This window comes from Lissotriton helveticus, chromosome 4_1 (assembly GCF_964261635.1).
Source record: "Lissotriton helveticus chromosome 4_1, aLisHel1.1, whole genome shotgun sequence".
Classification (NCBI taxonomy): Eukaryota; Metazoa; Chordata; class Amphibia; order Caudata; family Salamandridae; genus Lissotriton; species Lissotriton helveticus.
In genome coordinates, this window is record NC_136063.1 from 1634181330 (window position 1) to 1634207800 (window position 26471).

Genomic DNA, 26471 nt, shown 5'->3' on the forward strand with positions numbered 1-26471 from the left:
CAAGTAAATTACTCCCCCCCCTCCTCCCCCCTCACCCCCCCAGGGCACAAAATGCCTTTCAGAGGAAGGCTGCAATACCACCAGATGTGGCTAAACATCACATCGGGCAAATGGTTACTACAAATAATCAGACAGGGATATTGTCGCAAACTAACTCAACAGCCACCCAATATCCCCATAAAACTGCAGTTGTTAAATTCACAACATCTGCTAAAGGGAGAAGTAAGTGCGTTACTACAAAAAGGGGCCATAGAACTAGTCCCACTCACACATCAAAACAAAGGAGAAAGGGGTGGGAGTACACTGCTTCACCTCCCAGCACAGTTCGCCCATTAGCATTATGGTACATGCAGTTCATGGTACATGCTTACTTGAATATTTACTTGTGTTCAACCAAAGTTGGTGCAGGTTAGGGCTGTAAATCTCTAGACACGTGTTTCTGGACATCATCCGTCACCAGTAGAGATAAAAACGAATTTAATCTGGGGTTGCTGATCAGGCTGCCACAATCCTTTCCTGTCTCAGTACCTCTCACAGGCGCATCTCCACAAGCTCGTCAGTTCAATGGCTCAAGGGAGCCTTTTTAATCAGAAAGGGGTGGGAGTACACTGCTTCACCTCCCACCACAGTTCGCCCCTTAGCATTATGGTAAATGCAGTTCATGTTACATGCTTACTTGAATATTTACTGGAGTGTTCAAGCAAAGTTGGTGCAGGTTAGTGCTGTAAATCTCTGGGGTTGCTGAGCAGACTGCTGCAATCCATTCAGGTCTCAGTTCCTCTCACAGGCACACAGGTGCAGGAGACACAACGCCGATCATAAAGGTTCCTGGAGGAAAAACGACATGCAAAGTCCGTGCCTAACAGTAGATGACAGGAGTATGCATAGCATGTGAACCTGCAGCACTACACGCTACGAATAGATGATGCTTACAGGGTAAGTAACATACTCCTTTCTTATTTTGGCAATGTTTTTACTTTTTGTACTGTTGTCCATATTGCTTGTAATATGTAGATTCATAAAAGATTTGTCTCTTTCAGTCTTGTCTGCTGTTAGCAGCACAAAGAAAGAGATTGCCAAAGGAACTTCACGTCACACAGTTCTCATTGAAAGTCCTTTTTGAGGTACAGTGATGCATGTTTTCTTGTTTTTTTGCTATGAGATCTTGAACCTTGTCCGTGATATGGCTGGTTAATAGCAAGTCGGTAGCAGTGGGCAGCAGGCAGACTTGCTAAATGCCAAATGTCAGATAACATTGTTTTGCAGTGTGAACCCATCAGGGCTAAAAAAAATAATCAAAATGTTAATAGACCTAAAGGTCTAGTAACTTGATTAATCTACTCGACCTAACTGTAATGTACATGACCTATGAACTGGTCTCAAATTGTGTGATCCTAGGCAAATATGTTGTTGCCTTTTTCTTCATTATCACATAAGAGAGCACATTCAAATATGTAAGATCACTATTTCTGCTGTACAAAAGAACGCCGCCCATATATAGGGTACACATGATCCCTGGCTTTCCTCTTAGTTCACTAATAGCACTGAACTCTGGGCAGAAGCGGGAATATTTCCCAGGCCATGGTTAAAAACTCACTTTTCATAAATATATTACTAAAGCAGGATGTGGTAGTGCACTGTCATTTACAGATAGATAGATAGATGTTACTGTTAAAACTACGTAGCACATAAACAATGTTTGGAAATTGTGTTTCAGCAAAAAAAAAAAAAATTTGCACACCCTCAAGTAAAGTGTTCTGATTCTTTGTTTTGATCCTATATGAATCATTTGTTTGCACCACAGAATTACAAAAATGTATCTTCATAACTAGTGAAATATATTCGAAATGTTTGAACTGTTCATTTCTTTGCTATTTTAGTTCTGTGTTAAAAATAAAGCCTAAAATGTTACATCCTTTCATTTCTCATGCTTTGTACAGCACAATTGTCACACAGTTCACTGTACAAAATCCTCTAACTTCAGTCACAGAAAAAAAGTAATTTTAGGAAGACAAACCAACTTTTGACCTCAGTCTCTAAAAGCCAGCAAATGTGACAAGATAGCAAAATTTAAAGGCATCGTTTTTGCTCATTCACTTCATGAGCAGGCAGGACACTTGTCAGCTCGCCAAAACGGCCAAGTATGCTTTAAAAATACTCATCTTAGTCTCGCTCGACTCGGCCCAACAGCTGTGGCGATCGTCTGTAGCGCGGATATATGACTGGGGTGATAAAAACGGCAAACTCCTCCACAACCTGGTGTCCTACCCTAAGATTCACCGCGTCATTCCGGAGATACGTGCATCGGATGGCACCCTCCGGATGACCTCCGGGGCCATAGCGGGAACCTTCGCCGAATTTTACACTTGCCTCTATGCAGCGCGCCCTCCGGCCGCGCTCCTAACTAACCTCCTGGACCGGGCCGGCATCCGGCTGTCCTCCCTCACTCCAGAGGATGCAGAAACCCTGGAGCAGCCCTTCACACAGGAAGAAGTCCTGGAGGCCATCCCCCTGCTGAACCGTGGCAAAACGCCTGGCCCGGACGGATACCCACAGGAGTTCTATGCGGCGTTCCGGGATACTCTGGCCCCCAAACTGCTGCAACTCTTCCACCACGTGATAGAGAGGGGCGCCTTCCCCCCTCCCGAGTCGGACTTGGCCACGATAGTGGTCATTCCCAAGACCTATCGGCCCTCGGTGAATTGTGCGGACTTCTGTCCTATTTCCCTCATCAACACCGAGATCAAGCTCTTCGCCACAATATTGGCCCAGAGGCTTAAACCCTTCCTACAAGAGCTAGTCCTCCCGGACCAATGTGGCTTCATGCCGGCCAGAGGCACCCGTCACTGTATCCGCCGCCTCCATCTGGCTCTGGCCCATCGCTTCCGCCTTTCTCCATACCTGGCCCTCCTCTTTCTCGACTTCGAGAAAGCCTATGATACGGTGGGTTGGGAGTATCTACAAGACGTGCTGAGGGAGATGGGTTTCGGCCCGCGGTTCCGCAGCTACATTGGGGTCCTCTACGCGAACCCCAGGGCCCGAGTGCTAGTAAACGGGGCGCTCTCAGAGGCATTCCCGATACGTAGAGGGACGCGCCAGGGGTGTCCCCTTCGCGTTAGCAATGGAGCCCCTGGCGATGCTCATCCGGCACGGCTGCCTCATTCAGGGGTGGACCTGGAATGAAAGTCACATAGACAAGATCGCCCTCTATGCAGATGACGTGCTCTTGTACTTGGCAGACCCGGCTAACTCGGACCCCAGATATCTACAACTCCTCCAGGACTTCGAGCAGGTCTCCGGCCTTCGGCTTAATGCGGCAAAGTCCAACCTGGTCCCGCTGCACCCCTCTCAGGAATGTTTTGACTGGCAGTCGTCCGTCCCCCTCAGACACCACTCGGTCAAATACCTGGGGATATGGGTGACTGCTGCCAGAGTTGGAATGGGCACTGAACATCACGCCCCTAGTGACCCGAATGAGATCAGATTTAAAGAAATGGCAATCCCTTCCTCTTAATCCTCTGAGGCGGAGTGCGCTGTTCAAAATGATGATCCTTCCCCGTTTCCTGTATATCCTACAGAACACCTCTATTCCCCTTCATCGTGCCAGGTTCCGGGAGCTAGATGGCACCCTGTCCAGGTTCCTCTGGAGCGGCGGAAGACCGCGGATTTCCCTCGCACACAGCCGCATCCCACCCTTTGATGGAGGCCTGGGGGTGACCCATCTCTACCTCTACTATCTTGCCACCAAACTGATCGTCATCAACGACTGGTATGCGGGCGCTGGTCCGACCCAGCATACCGGGTGGAACTGGAGGAGACGGATTTCCCACAGCTCCAGGTGTAGTGTAGTTCCTATAGTCCCAATAGGCTCTGCGCATTGGAATAATATCTTCAGTAGTTTAGACGTAGGACTGAGGTTAACTAGGTCTCCACTGACTATATTAGACTTAAGTTTTTTGCCAGCTAGCTCAGAGTTCACTAGAAACTTTCTCGAATAAGCGAGTAGGAGTTTAACCTCCCTGGATAGACGAGAAGGGATTTAGTTTCTGACAACCATAAAACATGACAACTTTGCTCTCCCTGAATAAGAGTATATCTCTAGAGTCGTGTGAAAACAAAAGACAGCCATTTCACTCAGTCAAAGGTGCGTACTTAGTTTCACCAGATTGCAGAGAAAAGGAGAGACGGGCGTTTTCAATAAAAGGTGTTATTTATTGAGCAGTCTCTTTCCTCATACAAGAGAAATTAATTGCTACAATTGCAATACTTATAGTTAAGTAAAGTGCATACAGTAAAAGCAGGATAATAAAATAATACTGTAAAAGCATTGATATGGTTTCTTAGCCATATGATACTTTAAAATGGATAAAATAGATACATACCTATATACATTGACTAATCGTACTCAACTGGTGCTTCTAACTACGCCTACCCCGGTGTACCTGACCTAAGCCTAATACGTGGGAAGGAGTAAGTAAGTAGCAGTTTAAGTTAAGTTTGTTTTGCCAAGAATCTGACTCAAGAATTCTCTGTAAGGATTTAGTCAGTTCAGTACCTGGAGGCAGGAGGGCTGGTATCTCTCTCTCAGGACTCGGTATCCCAGTCACCCGCAAGGGTAGGCTGGAAACGCCGGAGGCTGGATTTCTCGGCAAGAGAAAAGACAGCGTCTTTCTCAGCGCATCAAAAGGGAGGGGCAGCGTCCGTGGGCTCTCGCATCAGCTGGGCTCTCGGGCAAGTAGTAGCTGCTCCAGATTCATCACCACCGTGTCTTTGCTTAAGGCAACGTTGGTATATTTATACCTGAAAGGTGCCGGGTTTGACGTAAGGCTGGACATAAGACGTCAATAAAGATGTCACTAAGAACTGGTCGTTCTTCCAGTGCTTTACAGGAGTTCTTCGGACGAAATCAAAACAAAGCAGCGGGGATTTCCCAGGTTGCTGGAGGCTTGGATTTGTTTAAGAACTCGGTGTGCTTTCTAGGGGGCTGGAGGAATAGGCTTGCTTAATGTGACAGCATGCGCTATGACTGAATTATGAAAAAGGGTTTCTATGCCGTTGCAGGGATATTATTGATTTATAACCGGACAAGGGCAAAGAATAGGATATTGATTCAGTTACATAGATAAAACACACTACACCCACTCCACGAATTCATGTCCATAATTACTAAACTAAGCAATAGTAAACATATCTAACGGTGCATGTGTATACCGATCCACCCCAAAATACATTATTTTGCATCTGAAATGGTATATGCGAAGTACACGAAAAATGAGTATAGGTACTGTATGCTTTCAAGCAGTGTAATCATTCATTAAAAAGGATGCACATATATCAGCACGAATGATTTGCGAAAATTACAAATGAAATGGCTCTTAATACAGAAAAGAAAGTGCAAGACCATTCCATCACATATAAGTACAGTTATTTGTAAATATGCTAGAGGCTGAGGTAATATATTGTCTCTAGAGTTCCTAAAAATAGAAGCTCTGTTCTCTAAGAATAGTTCTACTTTAAGCAGAGGATGAGTGCCAAAAAAAGTAAATATTTTGGAATCTGGAAAAAACTAATTTCGTTTTTCAGGGGAAGAAGTCAAAACAGTTCCAAATATTTTCAGAAGCTTTTGTTTTTCAAAGCTGAAGGCCAAATTCAGAGTTCAGGGAACGCGGAGTGCTCGTTTGCTTAAAAGTTTATTCTTTCTGTTCAGGGGAGAACATCATTTCAGACAGACTTTCAAAAAAGCAGTTTACCGCTTCAGGTGAAAGTTCGACTAAGTTGGAAAATGCCGCAACTGTGCAGTCGTGAGAATGATTGCTATCATCGATGACAGGATCAGCAGTCGTACCTGGTTGATTCTGCTCTCATCTTGCACTTCACTACCCTTCAATCGCAGTGGTGAAGTCTCAACGAATGCCGTCATCAGGATGGGTAACCGCTGGGGACAACACGATGCATGAGCCTTTACTGGACTCAGCAAAGTATCCGTATCCAAAGGTACTTCTGATTGTAGTGTGAGACAGACGTCTAACACTCATTCTTCTCCGCACAGCATACATCTTAACACAGGTAAGATACAGTTCTGCCAGATGGGTCTGAATGAAAGAAACCAGGTCATATTCAGATCTCTTAGCCGGGCTAATCCAAGGACTTTAGTTATGCGGTCCCGATAGCGTATTGCTAGGATCGTTTCTTCCATTGGTGCTGGAGTTTTGTCTGTGATGTGGCTTGCCATAACGAAGCAGGAGAATCAAAAATAAAATGCCTGCTACGAGTCCCAACAGGAGTGGAAGGCCGCCAAAGAGAGAATGGACAAAATTAGGAAAGATGCCCAGGACTGCTTTGAAAGGGGTCAACAGTCCCGAAAAAATGGTCTTAAATACACTCGCGATACCATTCGTATCAGAAATGTTTAAGATTTCATTTAGCATTTCTGCGAAGTGTAGGGGGCAATTTGTTGATAAAAGGTTATGTATCTCTGCCGCTGTCCTTGCAACTTGGAGATCATACGTTTCTTTTGATGACGTCAAGTGCACTGGCGTCTGTAGAAGAACAGACTTCATTCTGCTTAAAGTATCAATTCGAATAGAAGAGATTTTCAAACTGGGCCAAATTTTTCCCTCCCTGTCTGGAGTGTCGTTGGGATACAATACTTGCTCACAGCAAGTGACCCTGGACGTTACGCTTACCAGATAAGCTTTTCCTGGCACCAGGCCACAACATCTGTGGTCCACTATTAGAATGTAGCTCCCGTTTGAAAGCCGTCTAAAGAATGGTTCTATTTGAGTTGCAGGTGTGCCAAGTTGGTGACATGAAAGGTTATTTGAAGTCCCCTCACAGGCCCCATGTAGATTTATACCCTGACACAGAAGTGTACCACTTAGTGATTTTTCACAATTATCACCACTAAGAAATACATTCTGTCCTTTTTCACTATAACATGTGTGAGTGTAAGGTAATTTCCATGATGACTTGATATATCCTTTACCCAACCTTTCATACTGGCCTGCCTGTATATACTTTTGGCAGTATCGAAATTGGAAAGTTGTTATCGGAATAGTTATTATCCCGTGTATTATTCATTCAATGACAGGTCGTTCTGACATTGTCAATGGTAATCTCTCAAGTTTTTCAATGCTCAGAATTGTATATTCTGCTTCCTTTTGTGCCAAGCTGATTTGTATATCAGTAAGGTTAAGGATAGAGAACAGTGACGTTGTGTTGATTAAACGCCAAGGCACGTAGCCTGAACGCAGATTTTGTAACGTCCAGCCAAGCTGTACAATAGAACGCAATCGGGACTGACCATGTTGTAACATTAGCATGTCCTGTTCTATTATATCGACTGCAGATGATACAATCCTGTCCAGTGAATATATACTGGAAGACAGTCATTAACCCATTGTCCACAACAGAAAGTGATTTTTCCAAATTAATACGGTCAATTTCCCGTATTTTCTCTGCTGTTTTAATTTGAGCTTCTTTCCAAACTTCGTTATAAGCTGCATATATAGAGGCTGCTATGAAACGTTTTTGACGGTGTTTGCGTGGTCCATAATGAAATCACGCAAGTCAGCACCTTCTTTAAGTAAAGTTAAGTGTTGCTTAATTTCTGCCAGTGTGGATGTATGTAGCCATTCAAGGCATGGTTTACCTACACTGTATGTTGTTACAATCCCTGGATGTTGTCGCTGGGAATATCTAGGGTCTGGCCTGGTCAATTTGAACCCCGTGTTTTGTTCAGGAATCTATCTTGACAGTTATTTGTGTCTGTGGGCTAGATCAACCATTTCTTCCAATCAGGATGTGTTCTGTTTTGGTTAAAAATATGGGATACGTCTGTCTCAACATCTGTAGTGCTATTACTATCAGGTGATGGCTTTGGAATAGACGGTTTAAGTCTTTAATTTTGGCTAGGCCAAGACAGGTTGTTTGTTGAATTGTGTCATTCAGAAATATAATTTGTTCTGGGATCATGCAGGCTCTGAATAATGATTCTATACCTCGGACTTGCCAGTCTTTAGTACCCCAGATTGTTTTCGTTTCAATGTTATTTTTCCAAAAATCAAAACCAAATGTATTAATTTTTTCATAAAATGTTTCTGAATAGATTCATTTTGTATTTGTTAGCATGGTTTTCATTCCTGTCTTATTTAACAATTTGAAATAAAATGTTTCTGCTTCACTTGTGTTAAACCCTGAGAAGTATGGGAATTTCTCATAGAATGTTTTTGAACTACCTTTTGGTGGAGTTGCACAATGTTCCCATTGATTATAATTTAAAACATTTCTAGGCTGAGCAGATTTATGCAAATAATGGTTACCATAGTGGTTGTAGCAGTACATCTGATCATAATTTGATGAACCCTGTAAATAATCATGTTCTGTAAATTTTGCTGACATAACTAAGTCTGACATCATATCATTAATACTTTCAAAGTCCCAATCATCAGAGAATGTGCTCGGTTTTACAAAGTCACTTAATGAAACCTTAAATTGATGAGGATACTTCAAGAGCTCGACCGGGCCATATATATCGTAATCTGTTTTGTCCCATGCTACCCCACCGGGTAATGGATTGGCTGTGAAGTTTACTGAAGAAAGTTCTCTTTTCTCGATGTGTGAAGACTTGTATGCCTTTAGGACGAGGTTGATTTTCTGGCTTGCTGTGTCCATTGTAACATATTTTCCCTCAATGAAGTGTCCCAAGCATAGCACCATGATGAGCCAAAGCAGGAGGAAAAGTACACCTAGCATCACCCAAAATTCAATCCATGGAGAAATCCGGTAGGTTTCTTTTAGTTGATGAAAGAGTTCTTTAGTTTTGTCTTTAAAAGTTGTTGTTGTTGGCTGTTCCTCAGGTTCGTTCAGATCCTCAGAAAAGTCATCGAAGTTGATGAAGTAGCCTGACGCAGTTCTGTCAATTATTGGAATTGCTTCTGGATTTTTCCTTGTTTTATTAGCATAGTCTGTGGCTACATCGTTGTAGACAGGTGTTTCTTGACGAATTGTAGCAATTTGGGTTTCAAGAGGCATAAGTTCCATGGCTTTGTTGCATAGTCCTTGTTGATTCACTGTAGGTTTATCAAATGTGATTAGTCTCTCAGTTTGAACCTCTTGATTTGTAGCAAACTTTGGTGTTCTGCTACTACTTGGGAGTCCACTTGGCCTACTACTTATTATTGGCCACATGATTGTGGTTGAACCAGGGCGATGGATACAACTCGGTTCTCCTTTTTACCAGCAAGGGGCGGTAGTACAACTGATCTTGTTCCGTTGACAGCTAAGACAGGTACTGCTTTTCTGTAAGAAGGCCCAAATTCCTTCTTCACCGCGATTTTCTCTCTGACCAGATCCCCAATCTTTGGAATCCAGACCGGCCTTGCTGGGACAGGTGGTTTCTCTTCAGTGGCTGTTGGCTGTTGTTTCAACTTTATGTTGCTCAGGTCTTTTCTTGTTTCATTTAAGTCCTGTAAAATAGCCAAACGATCTTTGATATCAAAGCATTTTCTTTCTACCACTGAAGTTTGACTATCGAGGTCCTGGATATGCATTCTAGTCCCGAACAATAGTTCATACGGACTGAAACCTTTTAGAGAATTTCTTGGCAGATTATTAAGACTACGTTGGACACTTATTAAATGTTTGACCCACCCAATCCCCGAACCTAATACCTTTGCCATTATAGATTGCTTTATGTCTCGGTTTTTTCTTTCCACCATCCCATTTCCCTCAGGAAGGAAGTGATAAGATTCCCGCAATGCAATGCCCATGCTGGTCATGTCCTCCTCATAAGCTCGAGAGCTAAAAGCAGGACCCTGATCAGAGTGTAGCATGCCAATTCCGTATATGCTGCTATAGATTCGTAAATCTTGTTATAACAGTTCAGACGTCAGCCGAGAGCTGGGGGTCTACATTTTAAGTGAAACTAGTCTTAAATAATATACATTGGGACGCATGTTTCCTGTTTAATCATGCGTATAGATCGCCTTATGCTTTCTATTAGGTGTTCTGGCACTATGTCGGCCGGTTCGCCACTGCGATCTCTGTTGCAGTTTTCACAATTTTTTGCAAATTTTTGATTATCCACGCTCATTCCCGGCCACCAGTATTCTGATTGTAATTCTGTCAGAGATTCCTTGATCTTCTGATGCCTTAGACCTAATCCCATATGTGCTTCTTGTATTAAGAAGCCTCTCCTGTTCCTGTTTGGAATTACCCTATCCCCCACTCCAGTGATTTGAGCAAAAGGAACGGAGTTTGCATCGATTATGTATGTGTAATTGAGTGGATAGTTGACGGGCAGTGCTGAACAGTCGCCTTTTGATGACGTTTTTACCGCCAGCATCGTTTCCCCGTCTACGTATTTTCCTGAACGCTTTTTTGTAGCTACGGAAGCAGACTTAGTTGCTTCCGTTGTGGCTGTCTCAGCCAATGAATTCCCTAAAACGTGAACGCCATTGTCAGAAGTAGTACCTGAATTTCCTGATTCCGCGGGAGCGAGTGGCCAGGTCTTCTATGCAGAGTATCTCCCAATTCCCTAACACCCCTACACCCGGATTTCGCCGAGTCCAGGAATGGAGGGGAAAGGGGAAGTGGATAACGAACAACAAAGAGAGACTTCCACACTGGTGCCTTCTAGCGTCCTCAATGGATAGTGGACTGGTACACCTGTAACAGTTAACAGATAATTACTACAGTTCTAACAACCCTTGCCTACCTATTGCTCACTCCCCAACATCCCTTTAAGTACCTGTGGTAGTGTGGACTGAGCTACTCTCTAAATGGAGAACTGTATATGGATTTCCTCTGAAGGTGATACTCCTGTTGTCGTTTGAGTTTATGTGGTTGACAAATAAGGTGGTAAACTACAGTATATTATATGCATACAAAATACCCTAATTTACTTGTAGAGAATCTGCTCACTCTGTGGTTTCATAAAGTCTTTCTATAAGGGCATCAAGTCGAGATATAGAACTTCACTTGAAGAAAGTCTTTACGCTGTCTGGGGAGAAACCAGGCTCTGACTAAGCCTTGAGTGGAACAGTACTGAATAGCGAAGCAGAACCAATGAGGTATGAACAGTCTATGGCAAGAATTCAACTTCCTTACCGCTCTCCAGAAGAAATAGCAGGCAGAATAGTTCACCAGAAAACCGCCTTTGAAATCTCCTCAGCAATGCAGGAATTGCGGAAAACAGCTGAATCAAGGCTGGGGGTGAAAGCGGGAAAACTAGACTGAGGAACGGAGTGTCGATGGTCCGCTAAAACAGACTCCACAGGAATGCGGAAACCAGGGAATGGTGAGGTAAGCAGGCGGGGATTCGGAAACAGAATACCTGCAAACCCCTGCCAAACTACTGGGAAATGCCCCGTGGGAACCTGACAGCAAACGGGACACAAACAGGAACAGAATAGTTGGAGCACGGAACGATGCAACCAACCGCCAGGAAATTTCAGTTGAAGTGCGCCTGATAGAACGCACTAGAACATGAAATGGCGGACGTCTCAAACACTAGAATGCTGACCTAGAACCCAGCGCGGCACAACCAGGAAGCATGCGCCTGAGTTTGAAGTGCGCGCCAGATTGGAATCTGCCTAGCAGGGGGACATCGCACCTTGTAAGTAGGTGCACTGGGTGGTCTAACTGACGTACTCGGCCAGATCCTGACAGTACCCCCCACCAAGGCCCCCTCCCAAGGTTTCGAAGGATGAATCTTATGAAATTCTGTGACCAATCTGGGAGCATGAACGTTGCAACTAGGTTCCCAAGACCTCTCCTCTGGACCATAACCCTTCCAGTCCACTAAATAGTAGACTTTTCCTCTTCTCAATTTGGAGTCCAAGATTCGCTTAACCTCAAACTCTTCAGAACTCTGCACAATGAGTGGGGCAGGTGGTTTAACTAGTCTAAGATTTGGGGGGTTTCTTTTTATCAATGAGACGTGAAAAGTTGGGTGAATCTTCAGTGACTTAGGAAGAGCTACCCTAACACTCACTGGATTCACCATCCGAATGACTGCATAGGGACCCACAAATCTCGGTTGAAACTTTCGATTTCCCTTCAACCGCATGTGTCGAGTGGAAATCCAAACCTTTTCCCCAGGCTCAAAAATGGGACTTTCTCTTCGCTTCTTATCAGCCTGAGTCTTGTAAGCCGCTTTAGCCTTATGGAGATTAGAGGTTGCCCTCAGTAAAGATTGGCGCAATTCTTGCACCACCTCCTCAGCTGCCGGAACATCAACCTCCTCCCGTCCCACCAGCATGTTGGGATGGCGACCTGAATTCAAATAGAATGGGGAGAAACCAGTAGCTGAATGGACAGAATTGTTGTAGGAAAACTCAGCAGTACTCAACAATGTAGGCCATTCCCCTTCCTGATCCATCAGATACATCCGAAGATATTGCTCAAGGTCCTGGTTTACTCTCTCGGTCTGTCCATCCGTTTCTGGATGGTAACTGGTGGACAGACGAGAGTCAACACCCAATCCCCTGAGGAAGGACCTCCAGAATCGAGAAACAAATTGTGGACCTCGATCAGAAATGACCACCTTGGGAATCCCATGCAACCTGACTATGTGCTCAACAAACAGAGTGGCCAACTGGGGAGCAGTAGGAAGGTTTTTCAAAGGAATAAAATGGCTCATCTTGGAGAATTGGTCCACTACCACCCAAATCACAGAATATCCTTGACTAGAGGGCAAGTCTACAATGAAATCCATGGATATGGTGTGCCAGGGAGATGGGGCTACAGGTAAAGGCATAAGGAGACCCTGTGGGGATTGTCTCAAACTTTTACCCTTAACACAGGGCTCACAAGTAGCGATGTACTGTCTCACCTGAGTGTCCATGCCCGGCCAAAGGAAGGTTCTTCGAATTAACTCCAGTGTCTTCTTGGGGCCTTTATGACCTGCCAGCTGATGATCATGGAAGTGCTGAATAACTTCTCTTTGTAGTCTTTCACAGGGGACGAACATCTTTCCGAGTAAGAAGGGCTTCCCATCCTGAACTCTTCTATCTGGGCCGTCTACTTCCCAGGTTGCAAATTCAGTCTTGGCGAATTCCTCTCTAATCTGGTTCTCCAGTTTATCCTCAATTGTAATTGCCACAATCTTGTCTTCGGGAATGATGAATCCTTCCATCTTAGCTTGACTTTCTTCTCCTATACTCAGACGTGAAAGGGCGTCAGCCTTTCCATTCGCCGAACCAGGTTTGTAGGTCAGAACGAAGTCATAATCTGCAAAGAATAGTGACCACCGCAACTGTCTAGGAGTTAAGGTTCGTGCAGATTTCAAAAATTGCAGATTCCGATGATCCGTGAACACCGTGATGACATGCCTCGCTCCAAACAGATAATGCCTCCAGACCTTGAAAGCCTCTTTTACGGCCAGAAGTTCCTTGTCCGCAATTGAATAGTTTATCTCTGCAGGAGATAATTTGCGAGAATGATAAGCCACTGGGTGGAGTTGACCAGTGTCTTTCTGGCGTTGTGACAGAATTCCTCCAATTGCCAAATTCGAGGCATCGGCTTCAATAAAGAACGGTTCCTTCAAATTTGGGTGTTGCAGAACTGGTGCGGTGACAAATGCTTCTTTTAAAAGCTGAAAAGCCTCTTCCGATTCTCGTTCCCAACAGAATGGTACATTCTTTTTTAGCAGACGAGTAATAGGACTAACCTTTTCGGAAACATTCTGAATGAATCGCCGATAAAAATTGGCGAATCCCAAAAAACTCTGAATCTCCTTCACAGATCGAGGAGCAGGCCAGGACTTAATTGCCTGAAGTTTGGATTCATCCATTGATACCCCCTCAGGAGACAGGATGAAACCCAAAAACTCCACACTTGCCGAATGAAATACACACTTTTCCAGTTTTACATACAGATGATTCTCCAACAGTCGCTCCAAAATTACTCGTACATGGTTAACATGTTCCTCTAAGCTGTTTGAAAATATAAGGATATCATCTATGTAAACCACGGCTATGCGATCCAGAAACTCACGAAGCACATCATTCACGAAATGCTGAAAGGCAGCAGGGGCGTTACATAGCCCAAAGGGCATCACTTGGTATTCGAACAGCCCCAGCCTAGTTCGGAAGGCAGTCTTCCACTCCTCACCCTCTGCCATGCGCACCAAATGATAGGCCCCCCGCAGGTCCAATTTCGTATATACACAAGCATCCTTCACCTGATCAAGGAGTTCAGAGATGAGGGGAAGAGGATAACGATTCTTTTTTGTGACCAGATTTAAGGCTCTATAATCGATGCAGGTTCTCAAGGTCCCATCCTTCTTAGGAATGAAAAATAAAGGTGATGACACAGGAGATTTGGAAGGTCGGATGAATCCGCAAGCCAAATTTTGTTCGATATAGTCTTTCAAATGAAGATTCTCTGGTTCTGACAAAGCATAGATCCGACTACATGGTAAAGAAGCTCCCGGCTCCAGTTCGATCCGACAATCGTAGTCCCGATGAGGTGGCAATTTACATGCTTCTTTTTCGTTGAAAACTTCCTTCAAATCTTGATATTCATCTGGGATGACAGGTAGTTCCAGAGCACTAACCATTTGGATTTGATTGACCAAGTTTTGCGACATCGTGGAATCTGTGGTTTCTGGAATTGCCTGAAAACAGTGCACGCCACAAAATTCTGAGTTCATCTTCACCGTGCGGCGAGACCAATCAATTTGTGGGTTATGATCGGTGAGCCAAGGCAAACCCAGGATGAGCTGAAACTGTGGTGCGTCGATTAAATTGAAGCGGATGAAACTCTGATGTTCACCTGGACCTACCACAGTTATCTCCTCAGTATCGTAAGCTATTGGCCCGGAAGACAAATTGGTGCCGTCCACTGCCCGAACTGGTTCTGGCCTTAACTTCTTTTCAAAATGGACACCAATAGATCTGGCAAATTGGATGTCACAAAAATTTCCGGTGGCCCCCGAATCCACCATCACAGATACCTCTTCCACATGAGTCTTTCCAAATTGAATCTTACAAGACAAAATCAAATGCGGGGCTGCTGACTGCAGAGTATTGGCCAACGACTGTGATTTTGGAGTTGTCTCTTCCTTCGCTCCCACCAGTGCAACTCCGTCTACTGGTGGAGCCTGTCTTTTACCCACGAGCTATTCTTCGATTTCTTCGGACAATCTTTGACAAAGTGACCTGCTTGGCCACAATACATACACAACTTGCCCAGACGCCTCTTTTCTCTTTCTTCCTGGGTAAGAGGTCCTCGAATTGTTCCAACCTGCATGGGTTCTTCGATCGAATGACTCTGACCCTCTTGACTCTTGACTAATTCTGACCTAGCACGGTCAAAACGCGGTGGAATAGTTTGAACATCTTTCCGACGTTCATTGCGTCTTTCCGCCTGTCTCTGATCTATCTGCAAAACTAGATCAATTAGTTCCGATACCTCCGTAGGCCTCCTTGGAATCTGAGCCAATCCATCCTTCAATTCATCCTTTAAGCCTCGATAAAAGATTGCCGCTCTCTTTGCCTCGGGCCAACTTGTTTCTACGATCAATTTATTAAAGTGGGCCAGATAAGCCACTAGATCTCGATTCCCCTGCTTTAACTCTAAAAGCTCATTGTCTGTGGTTTGAGAAATGGTTCTCCGATCAAAAATGCGCAGAAATTCAGCCTTGAACTCCTCGAATTTGTACAACACAGGATCGTTGCTGGCCACCAAAGGCAATGACCAGGCTGCAGCATCGCCACTCAGGTAGGACAGCACAAACGCCACCTTAGACTGGTCCTCTTTAAACAGGATGGGCTTGCATAGGAAGTGTAAGGAGCATTGGGTCAGAAAAATCTGTGCCTTATAGGGATCACCCTGGAATCTCTCAGGAGGGGCTAAAGGGATAGTAGGAGACATGGCGTGTACAACCTGTGTGGTGAATTCTGACGAAGATGGGGGAGAGGGAGTAAAGGCTGGAGACTTGATACTACTAAAATCAGGACGTGGGCTTTCAGATAACTCCTCCAATCTCTGACGTAAATAACTAGTCTCCCGATTTGACTTTCTCACCTCCTCCCTAGTCTCACTTAACTGTTTCTGTAACCCTTCGAGTACTGAGGCCAAAGCCTTTAAATCTAATCCTTCTGCCATCTCGCTCAGTCGGAAGGCAATTTAAGGCACTTCAATCTGTCAGAAGTAGTACCTGAATTTCCTGATTCCGCGGGAGCGAGTGGCCAGGTCTTCTATGCAGAGTATCTCCCAATTCCCTAACACCCCTACACCCGGATTTCGCCGAGTCCAGGAATGGAGGGGAAAGGGGAAGTGGATAACGAACAACAAAGAGAGACTTCCACACTGGTGCCTTCTAGCGTCCTCAATGGATAGTGGACTGGTACACCTGTAACAGTTAACAGATAATTACTACAGTTCTAACAACCCTTGCCTACCTATTGCTCACTCCCCAACATCCCTTTAAGTACCTGTGGTAGTGTGGACTGAGCTACTCTCTAAATGGAGAACTGTATATGGATTTCCTCTGAAGGTGATACTCCTGTTGTCGTTTGAGTTTATGTGGTTGACAAATAAGGTGGTAAACTACAGTATATTATATGCATACAAAATACCCTAATTTACTTGTAGAGAATCTGCTCACTCTGTGGTTTCATAAAGTCTTTCTATAAGGGCATCAAGTCGAGATATAGAACTTCACTTGAAGAAAGTCTTTACGCTGTCTGGGGAGAAACCAGGCTCTGACTAAGCCTTGAGTGGAACAGTACTGAATAGCGAAGCAGAACCAATGAGGTATGAACAGTCTATGGCAAGAATTCAACTTCCTTACCGCTCTCCAGAAGAAATAGCAGGCAGAATAGTTCACCAGAAAACCGCCTTTGAAATCTCCTCAGCAATGCAGGAATTGCGGAAAACAGCTGAATCAAGGCTGGGGGTGAAAGCGGGAAAACTAGACTGAGGAACGGAGTGTCGATGGTCCGCTAAAACAGACTCCACAGGAATGCGGAAACCAGGGAATGGTGAGGTAAGCAGGCGGGGATTCGGAAACAGAATACCTGCAAACCCCTGCCAAACTACTGGGAAATGCCCCGTGGGAACCTGACAGCAAACGGGACACAAACAGGAACAGAATAGTTGGAGCACGGAACGATGCAACCAACCGCCAGGAAATTTCAGTTGAAGTGCGCCTGATAGAACGCACTAGAACATGAAATGGCGGACGTCTCAAACACTAGAATGCTGACCTAGAACCCAGCGCGGCACAACCAGGAAGCATGCGCCTGAGTTTGAAGTGCGCGCCAGATTGGAATCTGCCTAGCAGGGGGACATCGCACCTTGTAAGTAGGTGCACTGGGTGGTCTAACTGACGTACTCGGCCAGATCCTGACAGCCATCACGTTCATGACTCAATGAATGTATCACGTGAGTCTTTGGTAGTTCTTTCTGTAAAATAACTACTTGTTCCCAAAGCGATTTTTGCTTTATTGTGGCACCTGTGTCATCTTTGTAACCGTTTTGAACCCATTTCTGCAAGTCGTTATTGTATGATTTGACGCAGTAATACGAATCGCACACTATTAGTGTCGGGAATTCGCGATCAGCATTATCTAGCGCCATTTTTAACGCTATTACTTCAGTTTGTTTTTCTGAATTATTTTCTACAGAGTGTGATTTTGTTACCAGAGGTCTCAATTTACCTCCGCGCCACACGTATTTAACAATCTCGCATGTGGCGTTATAGGCTTGTTTTCCCCAAACTGAGGGTTGTGCATATCCGTCTGTGTATATTACACAGGCGTACTGTCGTATGGGCAGAATGTCGATTGGCAGAGGATATTCTCTTTCATATTCTAGATTTTTTAATTTTTTCATTTCCGGTTCAAAATAGTATTTTACTTTGTCTGTAGCAAGAGAATTTTCCCATTGTATCCATTTTGTATTTAATGCCACAGTAGGTAAATTACATGGGCTTGTTAATGCCTCAAAGGCTGATTCTGCTGTTCTAACAGTAATCTGTCTGCCGTCAGCTTGGTCTCTTTCTTTTGCTACAGCTGTTTGAACCGCATGAACAATGTTTTCCTTAATACTGAATGTTTTTTCAGCTTCTGTGTACAAATGTGATTTGTACGCTATTGGTACCTTTTCTCCTTCATTAGAGGTCAGGTACGTGAATCCGCATCTTCCTGGGATGACTCGGATTACAAGGTTGCGAGTGTTATCGCGTGTTTGCAATTTTGTTTTAGCTAACATGTCTGTTTGCAATGATCTCAAAATTTCTGTATGTTTTTGAGTCCAATTGATTGTTTTAAAATCTGGTTTTATTAGTTCATAGAGAGGTTTTACCCTTTCTGCATAATTTAGAATGTAAGTTCTTCCGAAATTCAGGAAACCTAGAATTGATTGTAAGTTTTTCAGCGTTCTTGGTGCTTGGATTACAGCACATTTCTCTAAGAAATTGTCTGCCAGGCTTTTGCCTTCACTTGATAATTCATATCCTAAAAACAGGACAGTTAGATGGACAATTCGTGACTTTTTAAAGTTGAATTTGTAACCCTCTGCTGCGAACCCAAGTATTATGGTGTTCACTCTTTTCAAGTGAGTATCCAAGTCATCATCTGTTAGATAGATGTCATCGACATAAGATAATGCCTCATCATCATACATTTGTAGTAACTCTGTTACTCTTGCTGAGAATAATCCTGGGCTGTTCTTGAACCCTTGTGGGAGTCGACAGAATTTTTTCTGCGAGCCCATTATTGAGAAAGCGGTCAAATACCTGCTTTCAGGTGCAATGTTTTGACAAAAGAATCCATTAGAGATGTCTAATGTTGTTTTGTATTTTTTGCGCACGATGTTATTCATTAGTGCTGCACTATGTGAGTTTTGTACTGCAAAAGTTTTGCAACATGAGTTTAGATGTCTGTAATCCAAAACTAGACGATATGAATCGTCTGGTTTGGAGACAGGAAACAAAGGATTGTTCATTTGTGAGGTGCATATTTCAATCACCCCCTGGTATTCAAGTTGATCTAAGATCTCCCTGACCTGTTTTTTAGCTTCTTGCTTAATTGGGTACTGCCTCTGTGCAGTTGGTTGACATTTTAACTGGATTTTGTGAGGAGGAGAGTCCTCAACCCATCCAACATGGTTTTTATATAATGCAGGAGCTTGGGCTACTGCCCACTTTCTTGCAAGTGTATATTTTTTATGAATTGGAATATGATTTGAGAAGGCAGGCATAATCATTTCTTCGCCAAGAGGGCACTCCCTGACAAACTCCGGTGGCCAGTCTTTTTCAGCTAAAAGGATGTCATAGCCTTTGGAGAGGTTATCCCAAAATAGACCCCTTATTTTCCTAGTCTTATCTCCCTCTATACGTAATGTTATTTCGTATATTTTATGAGGTTTGCTAACTCTGGTGTCTGCATTTTCCACCTGAATGTATTCATTCGTGTCCACTGTCTCCAGATGATTCATCAGGATCTTGCGAGCTATGCTCACTTCTGCTGCGCTGTCTAGCATTGTCTGAGCCCACTCTCCGTTTTTCAGTTGTGTCCTCAGGATCCTCGGCATGTTTGATTATTTTAATGTTGGCTACCTTCTTTTTTGGAAATTGTAGTTTTTTACTTTGATGAGCAGGTTCTTTGTCTTTAACTTGACGTGCTCTTCCCTGTGTTCTGACCGTCCTCTTCTTTCCGATTTCTGCGAGGAAGTCTGAAAAGATCGAGAGGGACGTGTATCAATATCTTGATATCTATCAGGTTTCTTCAAATTATCCCTATTTCTAAGGTTGTATCTTTTCTCAGAGGGCTCCCTCTGGGGAGACTTGTGTCCTTGGTCCGGAGATCTTTCTCTCCGCCGAGGAGAATTTCCTCTGGACTGGAATCTTTTTTCTTTGGGAGTGGATTGTTTTTTTCCACCCCAGCTCTTTTTTGGAGTGTTTAGATTATTTTTAATAAATATATTTTCAGGATTTTCAGTTAGCTGGGGTTTTACTGGTTTCCCACCCAAACTATCTCTTCCTAGCTCTTCATAGGATTTTTCTATGATTCTGGCAAGTTCAAATGGTTGTTCTGCTATATCTGTTTCTTTCAATTTCTGGCGGATCGCCACAGATGCTGCTTCTCCTTTTATGTTAGATAATAATAAAGCTGAGACCTGCTTGAAGTCTTTCAGTAATTTCATACCCAGAGTTAAAGCAGGTTCTGGACCGTATTCATTTTGAATCTGTCTGAGCACATCCGGTATTACCGCCATGGACGGAACACCATGTGTTTTTGTGTAAATGGAAGCAAAGACTGTGCCCCAAGTGTCAAGTCCTCCTTATGTGGTGCGATCCCCATTGGAAGACAGATAGTCAGAATTCTGTGTTTCTCAGTAGGGGTAGTATCCGGAAATACTGCCTCTATTTGAGTGATTTTTTGTGCTAACCAGAATGGAATTTGTTCCTGTTTTGCGGGTACTTTACCAAGACATGACTGTATGTTCTGTGGTGTTATTTTATTTGAATTCCCCTGATGAGGGGTCAGCTGTGGAATGTTAATAGCTGGTTGGACTGTTGAAGTCCGCATTACATATTGGACTAATTGTCTATGTATTTTAATCAGTTGTTTTAACTGTACCAAAAGTTCTGGTATTGACATTTTTTCAATGTCTGGATGTCGTGTATAGCTCGCTAGAACCGGCCACGTTGCTCCTGGTCTACCTAGTGGACCGAGCCTGGTGGTGTGATTATTATGTTTTAGGGCGCCTTTAAACCAGAGCAGGTGCTCTTGGTATTTTAATGGGATTTCCACCTCCTCGAAAGGAGTGTAGATATCCGGTGGTTCCTCTATTTTGTAATAGTGGAACTCATGTGTGACAGCGTTTGCTGCTGGAAAGTTTATCCATGAATAGAATACCTCTGTCTGCCGATATTCATGTGCCTCAATTACGAATATGACTGTACCACCTCTCGATGTTAGTCCATTTTCTATTAGTTTAAGAGTTATAGTTTTTCTTATGCTGACCGGGATGAGTATTGCATCCGGGTCTTGCTGTAGGAGACTTGTGTCTTCCGCTAGGAGTTGAGCTGCTATTCTAGCTGCCTCCCTTTCTTCTTCATTGTCTGACATTTTACTGACAAGAAGGTTTTTTTTGCAGATTAAGTTTTCAAGGAAACAAAGATTAGGTGCACAATATTTTGGAACACTGTATCCTTCAACGTTGAATAATCCAAAAACTATACATAGAAATCTCTTCCTACTAAGTTCCGGCGGATTTTAACCTTTGACCCACTCCAGACGTCTTTGGAGTATTTACGGGAGAAAGGGTCTGTGTGAAAAAGCACGCCTGAGTTACTCTAACGTCTTGCGTTAGATTTATCGCCTCACCAAACGTTGGGCGCCATATAGTGTTGTTCCTATAGTCCCAATAGGCTCTGTGCATTGGAATAATATCTTCAGTAGTTTAGACGTAGGACTGAGGTTAACTAGGTCTCTACTGACTATATTAGACTTTTTGCCAGCTAGCTCAGAGTTCACTAGAAACTTTCTCGAATAAGCGAGGAGGAGTTTAACCTCCCTGGATAGACAAGAAGGGATTTAGTTTCTGACAACCATAAAACATGACAACTTTGCTCTCCCTGAATAAGAGTATATCTCTAGAGTCGTGTGAAAACAAAAGACGGCTATTTCACTCAGTCAAAGGTGCGTACTTAGTTTCACCAGATTGCAGAGAAAAGGAGAGACGGGCGTTTTCAATAAAAGGTGTTATTTATTGAGCAGTCTCTTTCCTCATGCAAGAGAAATGAATTGCTACAATTGCAATACTTATAGTTAAGTAAAGTGCATACAGTAAAAGCAGGATTATAAAATAATACTGTAAAAGCATTGATATGGTTTCTTAGCAATATGATACTTTAAAATGGATAAAATAGATACATACATATATACATTGACTAATCGTACTCAACTGGTGCTTTTAACTACGCCTACCCCGGTGTACCTGACCTAAGCCTAATACGTGGGAAGGAGTAAGTAAGTAGCAGTTTAAGTTAAGTTGGTTTTTGCCAAGAATCTGACTCAAGAATTCTCTGTAAGGATTTAGTCAGTTCAGTACCTGGGTATTAGAAGGCAGGAGGGCTGGTATCTCTCTCTCAGGACTCGGTATCCCAGTAACCCGCAAGGGTAGGCTGGAAACGCCGGAGGCTGGATTTCTCGGCAAGAGAAAAGACAGCGTCTTTCTCAGCGCGTCAAAAGGGAGGGGCAGCGTCTGTGGGCTCTCGCATCAGCTGGGCTCTCGGACAAGTAGTAGCTGCTCCAGATTCATCACCACCGTGTCTTTGCTTAAGGCAACGTTGGTATATTTATACCTGAAAGGTGCCGGGTTTGACGTAAGGCTGGACATAAGACGTCAATAAAGATGTCACTGGTCGTTCTTACAGTGCTTTACAGGAGTTCTTCGGACGAAATCAAAACAAAGCAGCGGGGATTTCCCAGGTTACTGGAGGCTTGGATTTGTTTAAGAACTCTGTGCTTTCTAGGGGGCTGGAGGAATAGGCTCGCTTAATGTGACAGCATGCGCTATGACTGAATTATGAAAAAGGGTTTCTATGCCACTGCAGGGATATTATTGATTTATAACCGGACAAGGGCAAAGAATAGGATATTGATTCAGGTACCTAGATAAAACACACTACACAGGCACTCCTCTACGGGTGCCCGGTCCTGCAAACCATGGCCCCGATTACCAGAGCGGTATTGCAGGCTTGGCGCACAGCCCTATGTCACACGGGATGGGACCGCAAACTTACCCGCCAGACGCCACTCTGGCACGGGAACTGGCTCCGAGAGGTATCGTCCCTGGGCAGGTTCAGACGCTGGGATCTCATTGGGGTGTCGGCTCGGGGATGTATTGGTGAGGGACCACATCCTAGCCTTTGACGACCTACAGCAGCACCACGCCCTTCCCCGCACCCAGCACTTCCGCTACCTGCAGCTGCGTCACGCCCTCCAAGCGCATCTCCCCGCGCCAACTACCATTCCAAAATTCAGGCCACTAGAAGCCCAGGTGATGATGGGGGACCTGGGGAGGGGGGGAGTATCCCTAATCTACCGTGCCCTAGTCAACAATAGCCCCACGTCCCTAGACCAACTGCGTACCCGATGGGAGAGGTGGGTGGGACCCCTGGAGGAGGCCGACTGGAAGGATGCCCAACGTACCCTAACCATGTCTTCCAAGTTGCGTTTGGTACAGACATACTACCTGCACACGTCCTACCTCACCCCTGAGAGGCTTTACCGAGCCCACTTGAGAACCTCCCCAGACTGCCCCAGATGTGGACAATCCCCGGCCGATTTCTTTCACATGGTATGGACATGCCCGGGGCTCGGGAGGTTTTGGAGGTGAGTGGAGAGAGAGCTTTCACAGGCCTTGGGCTGGGAGGTCCCTCATGACCTGCTTCGGCTGCTTCTGGGGATCTTTGACGGCCTGGATGGTACTAAATCTGATAAGAGCCTGCTGGGGACTGCGATGGCTGTGGCTAAGCGGGACATAGCACGTCACTGACTGCGAGATTCAGCTCCCACGGTGAAGGGCTGGAGGAGAGGGGTAGATTGGTGTGGGTCCCAAGAGGAGGCCCTCTTCGAATCCCGGGGTTCGCCAGCACAGTTCTCCAGGATTTGGGAGAAATGGTACAATCTGCTTCCACTGTGAACCCAGAGGTATGCATTGTCTCTTGCCAAAACCATGTAAATGTAATGTCGGCCGATTTGCTCTAATCCCTTTTATGTATACTGCTGATTTTTTCCCACTGTACCTATTAATTGTCGGGCTGCTGCCAATTAATTTTCTTTGTTGTTTTCAAAATGCCAATAAAGTTGATTATCAAAAAAAAAAAATACTCATCTTGATTAAATCTGACTCCTCATAGCGAGTGGATTTTTCGAGCCCTGCCCATTTTGGTTACAAATGCTTTGCATTATTCCACATCCTAGTGGTTCAGGCAGGAAATCTGTTAATCTGTAAAGTTTTAACTTTTGGCTGTCGAGCAAGGCGAATTCAGTATAACTTGCAATGACGTTCATAAGGCCACATTGAGATCTTTTTTTGCGTCTGATTTGACTGCACAGCTGTCTGCATGACTTAGTATTCAAGTTCTTTATTTCCTGGAGCTCTCTTCTCTTGTGTAGTGGATCTGCAGTCGTGGAACACCAAGTTGTTGCATTCTCTGAGATAAATCTCTATTTTTAGTGGCCTCTATCGTTACAGCTAAGCATTTTATCTGGGTTCAAGCCTCAACGAGCACAGTCCCAGGTGTTGGTGTTTTCTTCTTTAGTCCACACGTAGGTAGGCGTAAATTATGGGCATCTGACCCCACTGAATAGTTTCTACCCAGCAAATCTGTCCATGAAAAGTGGAGTTGTGGTGCCTTCTTGATTTTATTTTAGGGTTCGGAGCTACCTCTAAAATCTTGAGCTTTTGTACATGATTTGTGTTGTCCATCAGTTATACCTTTTGTTTGAAGCACTCTAGTTTTTTTTTTTTTTGTATTTTGAGTCCAGTTAACATCGAGAATACAACTTTCATTATAGAATATCGCAGAATGATAAAGTATTACATCACACAGTATACAGTAATTTTTCACGTGCTATAGTTCCACATCTTTCTATATCAAGGGGAATCATAATCTCAACTGCCTCACACAATGTACATCAATACTCAGTGTTGTTGAAAAAACATTCTGACTTTACAATTTCCGCGTTACCATCTTATACTTTATACGTACATTGTTATTCATGACCTCTGGTCACCTCATCATAAAGTACCTGCCGAAATCGCCGTATATGCAGCTGTCGTTCTGTGTACCCTTACGTTCACTCGTCCGTCTGCGCATTTTGGAGATATTGCAGCAGGGGTTCCCAGTAATCTCTTGACCTTGATGCTTGTGGTAGTTCTTCCGAATAGATCACTAAGGTGTCCCTACAATACGCCATGTCTTTAAACCAGTCCTTGAATCTAGGGGGAGGCTTACTGCCCCATCTAATGGCAACGTGGAAGAATTTTCTTCTTTTTACTGGTGTTATCTTATACATATCCAGTAAGCATACTCGTGGTGCGTTAAGTATCATCTCTGACAACATACCTTTTAGTGCCCCCGTTACTTCCTCCCAGTATTTGTGTACCTGTGGGCAGGCCCCCGTAGTGTGTAGGAAATCAGCCCTTAAAGCTTCACACCTGTAGCATCTGTCATTCGGTCGAAGACCGTATTTATGTAATTGGGTCAGAGTTTAGTAAAATTGGTGTAGGAATTTAAAATGTACTATACGTAGATTACAGTTTGGCGTCATCAGTTGCAGTTGCATGCAGCTATAATCCCATTCTTGTTCGCTTATAGTGTCCCCCAGCATCTGTTCCCATTTACTAAGTGATTTGTCTGTTGACCATATTTGTTCTGATTGTGACGTGCTGTATAAACGGGTGACCAGTTTCTGGCGGCTAGGTGTAGTCAGCAGTGCTTGTAGAGCTTGCAGTGTAGGTGGTTCTTCCGGGTATGAGTCATATAATTCTTTCATCGCCTTCTATAGGTGCATGTGGGCAAACAGCTTCATTTGTGTGTTATGTATGCCTAGCGATGGATCCTCCCTCCGAATGAAACTGCCACGTGGGAATACATCTGCCTTAGTGTTTAATTTCATCTCAGCCAGTAACTGCGTGACTGATAGTTTCGGACGATATGCAATTGGGAGTGATGGGGCATTGACAGGAGATTTCTTGGCCCGACTCTGTGGCATATGCCAGGCTCTCGAGGTGCAGCGTGCTGTTTGAATCCTGTCGGTATGGGTAAAGGATACAGGGTCCGAGACATAAGCTGTCAGAGGTGTTGGATTATACTATCCCTCTCCACCGCCACGTGTGGGATATAAGCGTGCGGCTGCAGCCAGTAATAACCATATTGTGCCTGCGCGCAATAATAATATATTTGTAGATCTGGTGCCCCAAAACCCCCTTTGTGGTATGGTTTTGTCAAAATATCCCAGCATATTCTGGCTTGCTTCCCCGCCCATGTGAGCTTCTGCATTGCTGTCCTCAATTTTGTGAACAACGCCTGTGTCAACCAAATAGGGATGTTACTAAATAGATATAAAAATGTACAATCCTCTTTTGTAAAGCTATGCGGTCTGCTAATGAGAGGGGCATCCTTCTATTTGTCTATCTTTTCTTCCAGCTTAGACATGGCTCTACCATAATTTTCCCTCACCACCAGTTCCGTATCTCTATGTACCCATATGCCCAAATATTTTACAGAGTCCGTGTGCCTCTTCAGGGTATAGTCCAGATTTGGTTGTGTTGTAATCGATGTAAGCGGTGTGACAAGCAACTTATCCCAGTTATTTCGTAGGCTGGAGAAGTGCTCAAAGCGAACATATTCCCTAATGAGTGCGTTTAAGTGTGTGTCCCGATACCGAGTAAAAAGCACCATGTCGTCAGCATAGAGAGAGATGCTGAGTGGGCAGAGG

The 26471-nt window shown here is 44.2% G+C and overlaps 1 protein-coding gene across 2 annotated transcripts in view; it reads left to right on the forward strand.

Moving 5' to 3' along the window:
• The window catches only part of TRANK1 (tetratricopeptide repeat and ankyrin repeat containing 1), a 1265441-nt gene that overhangs the window by 378243 nt on the left and 860727 nt on the right, over positions 1–26471 (forward strand). For both annotated transcript variants that reach the window (XM_078688288.1, XM_078688286.1), the window contains one exon: positions 1041–1124. In XM_078688288.1, coding sequence (XP_078544414.1) covers positions 1041–1124 — 84 coding nt within the window. The remainder of the gene's footprint in view (positions 1–1040; positions 1125–26471) is intronic.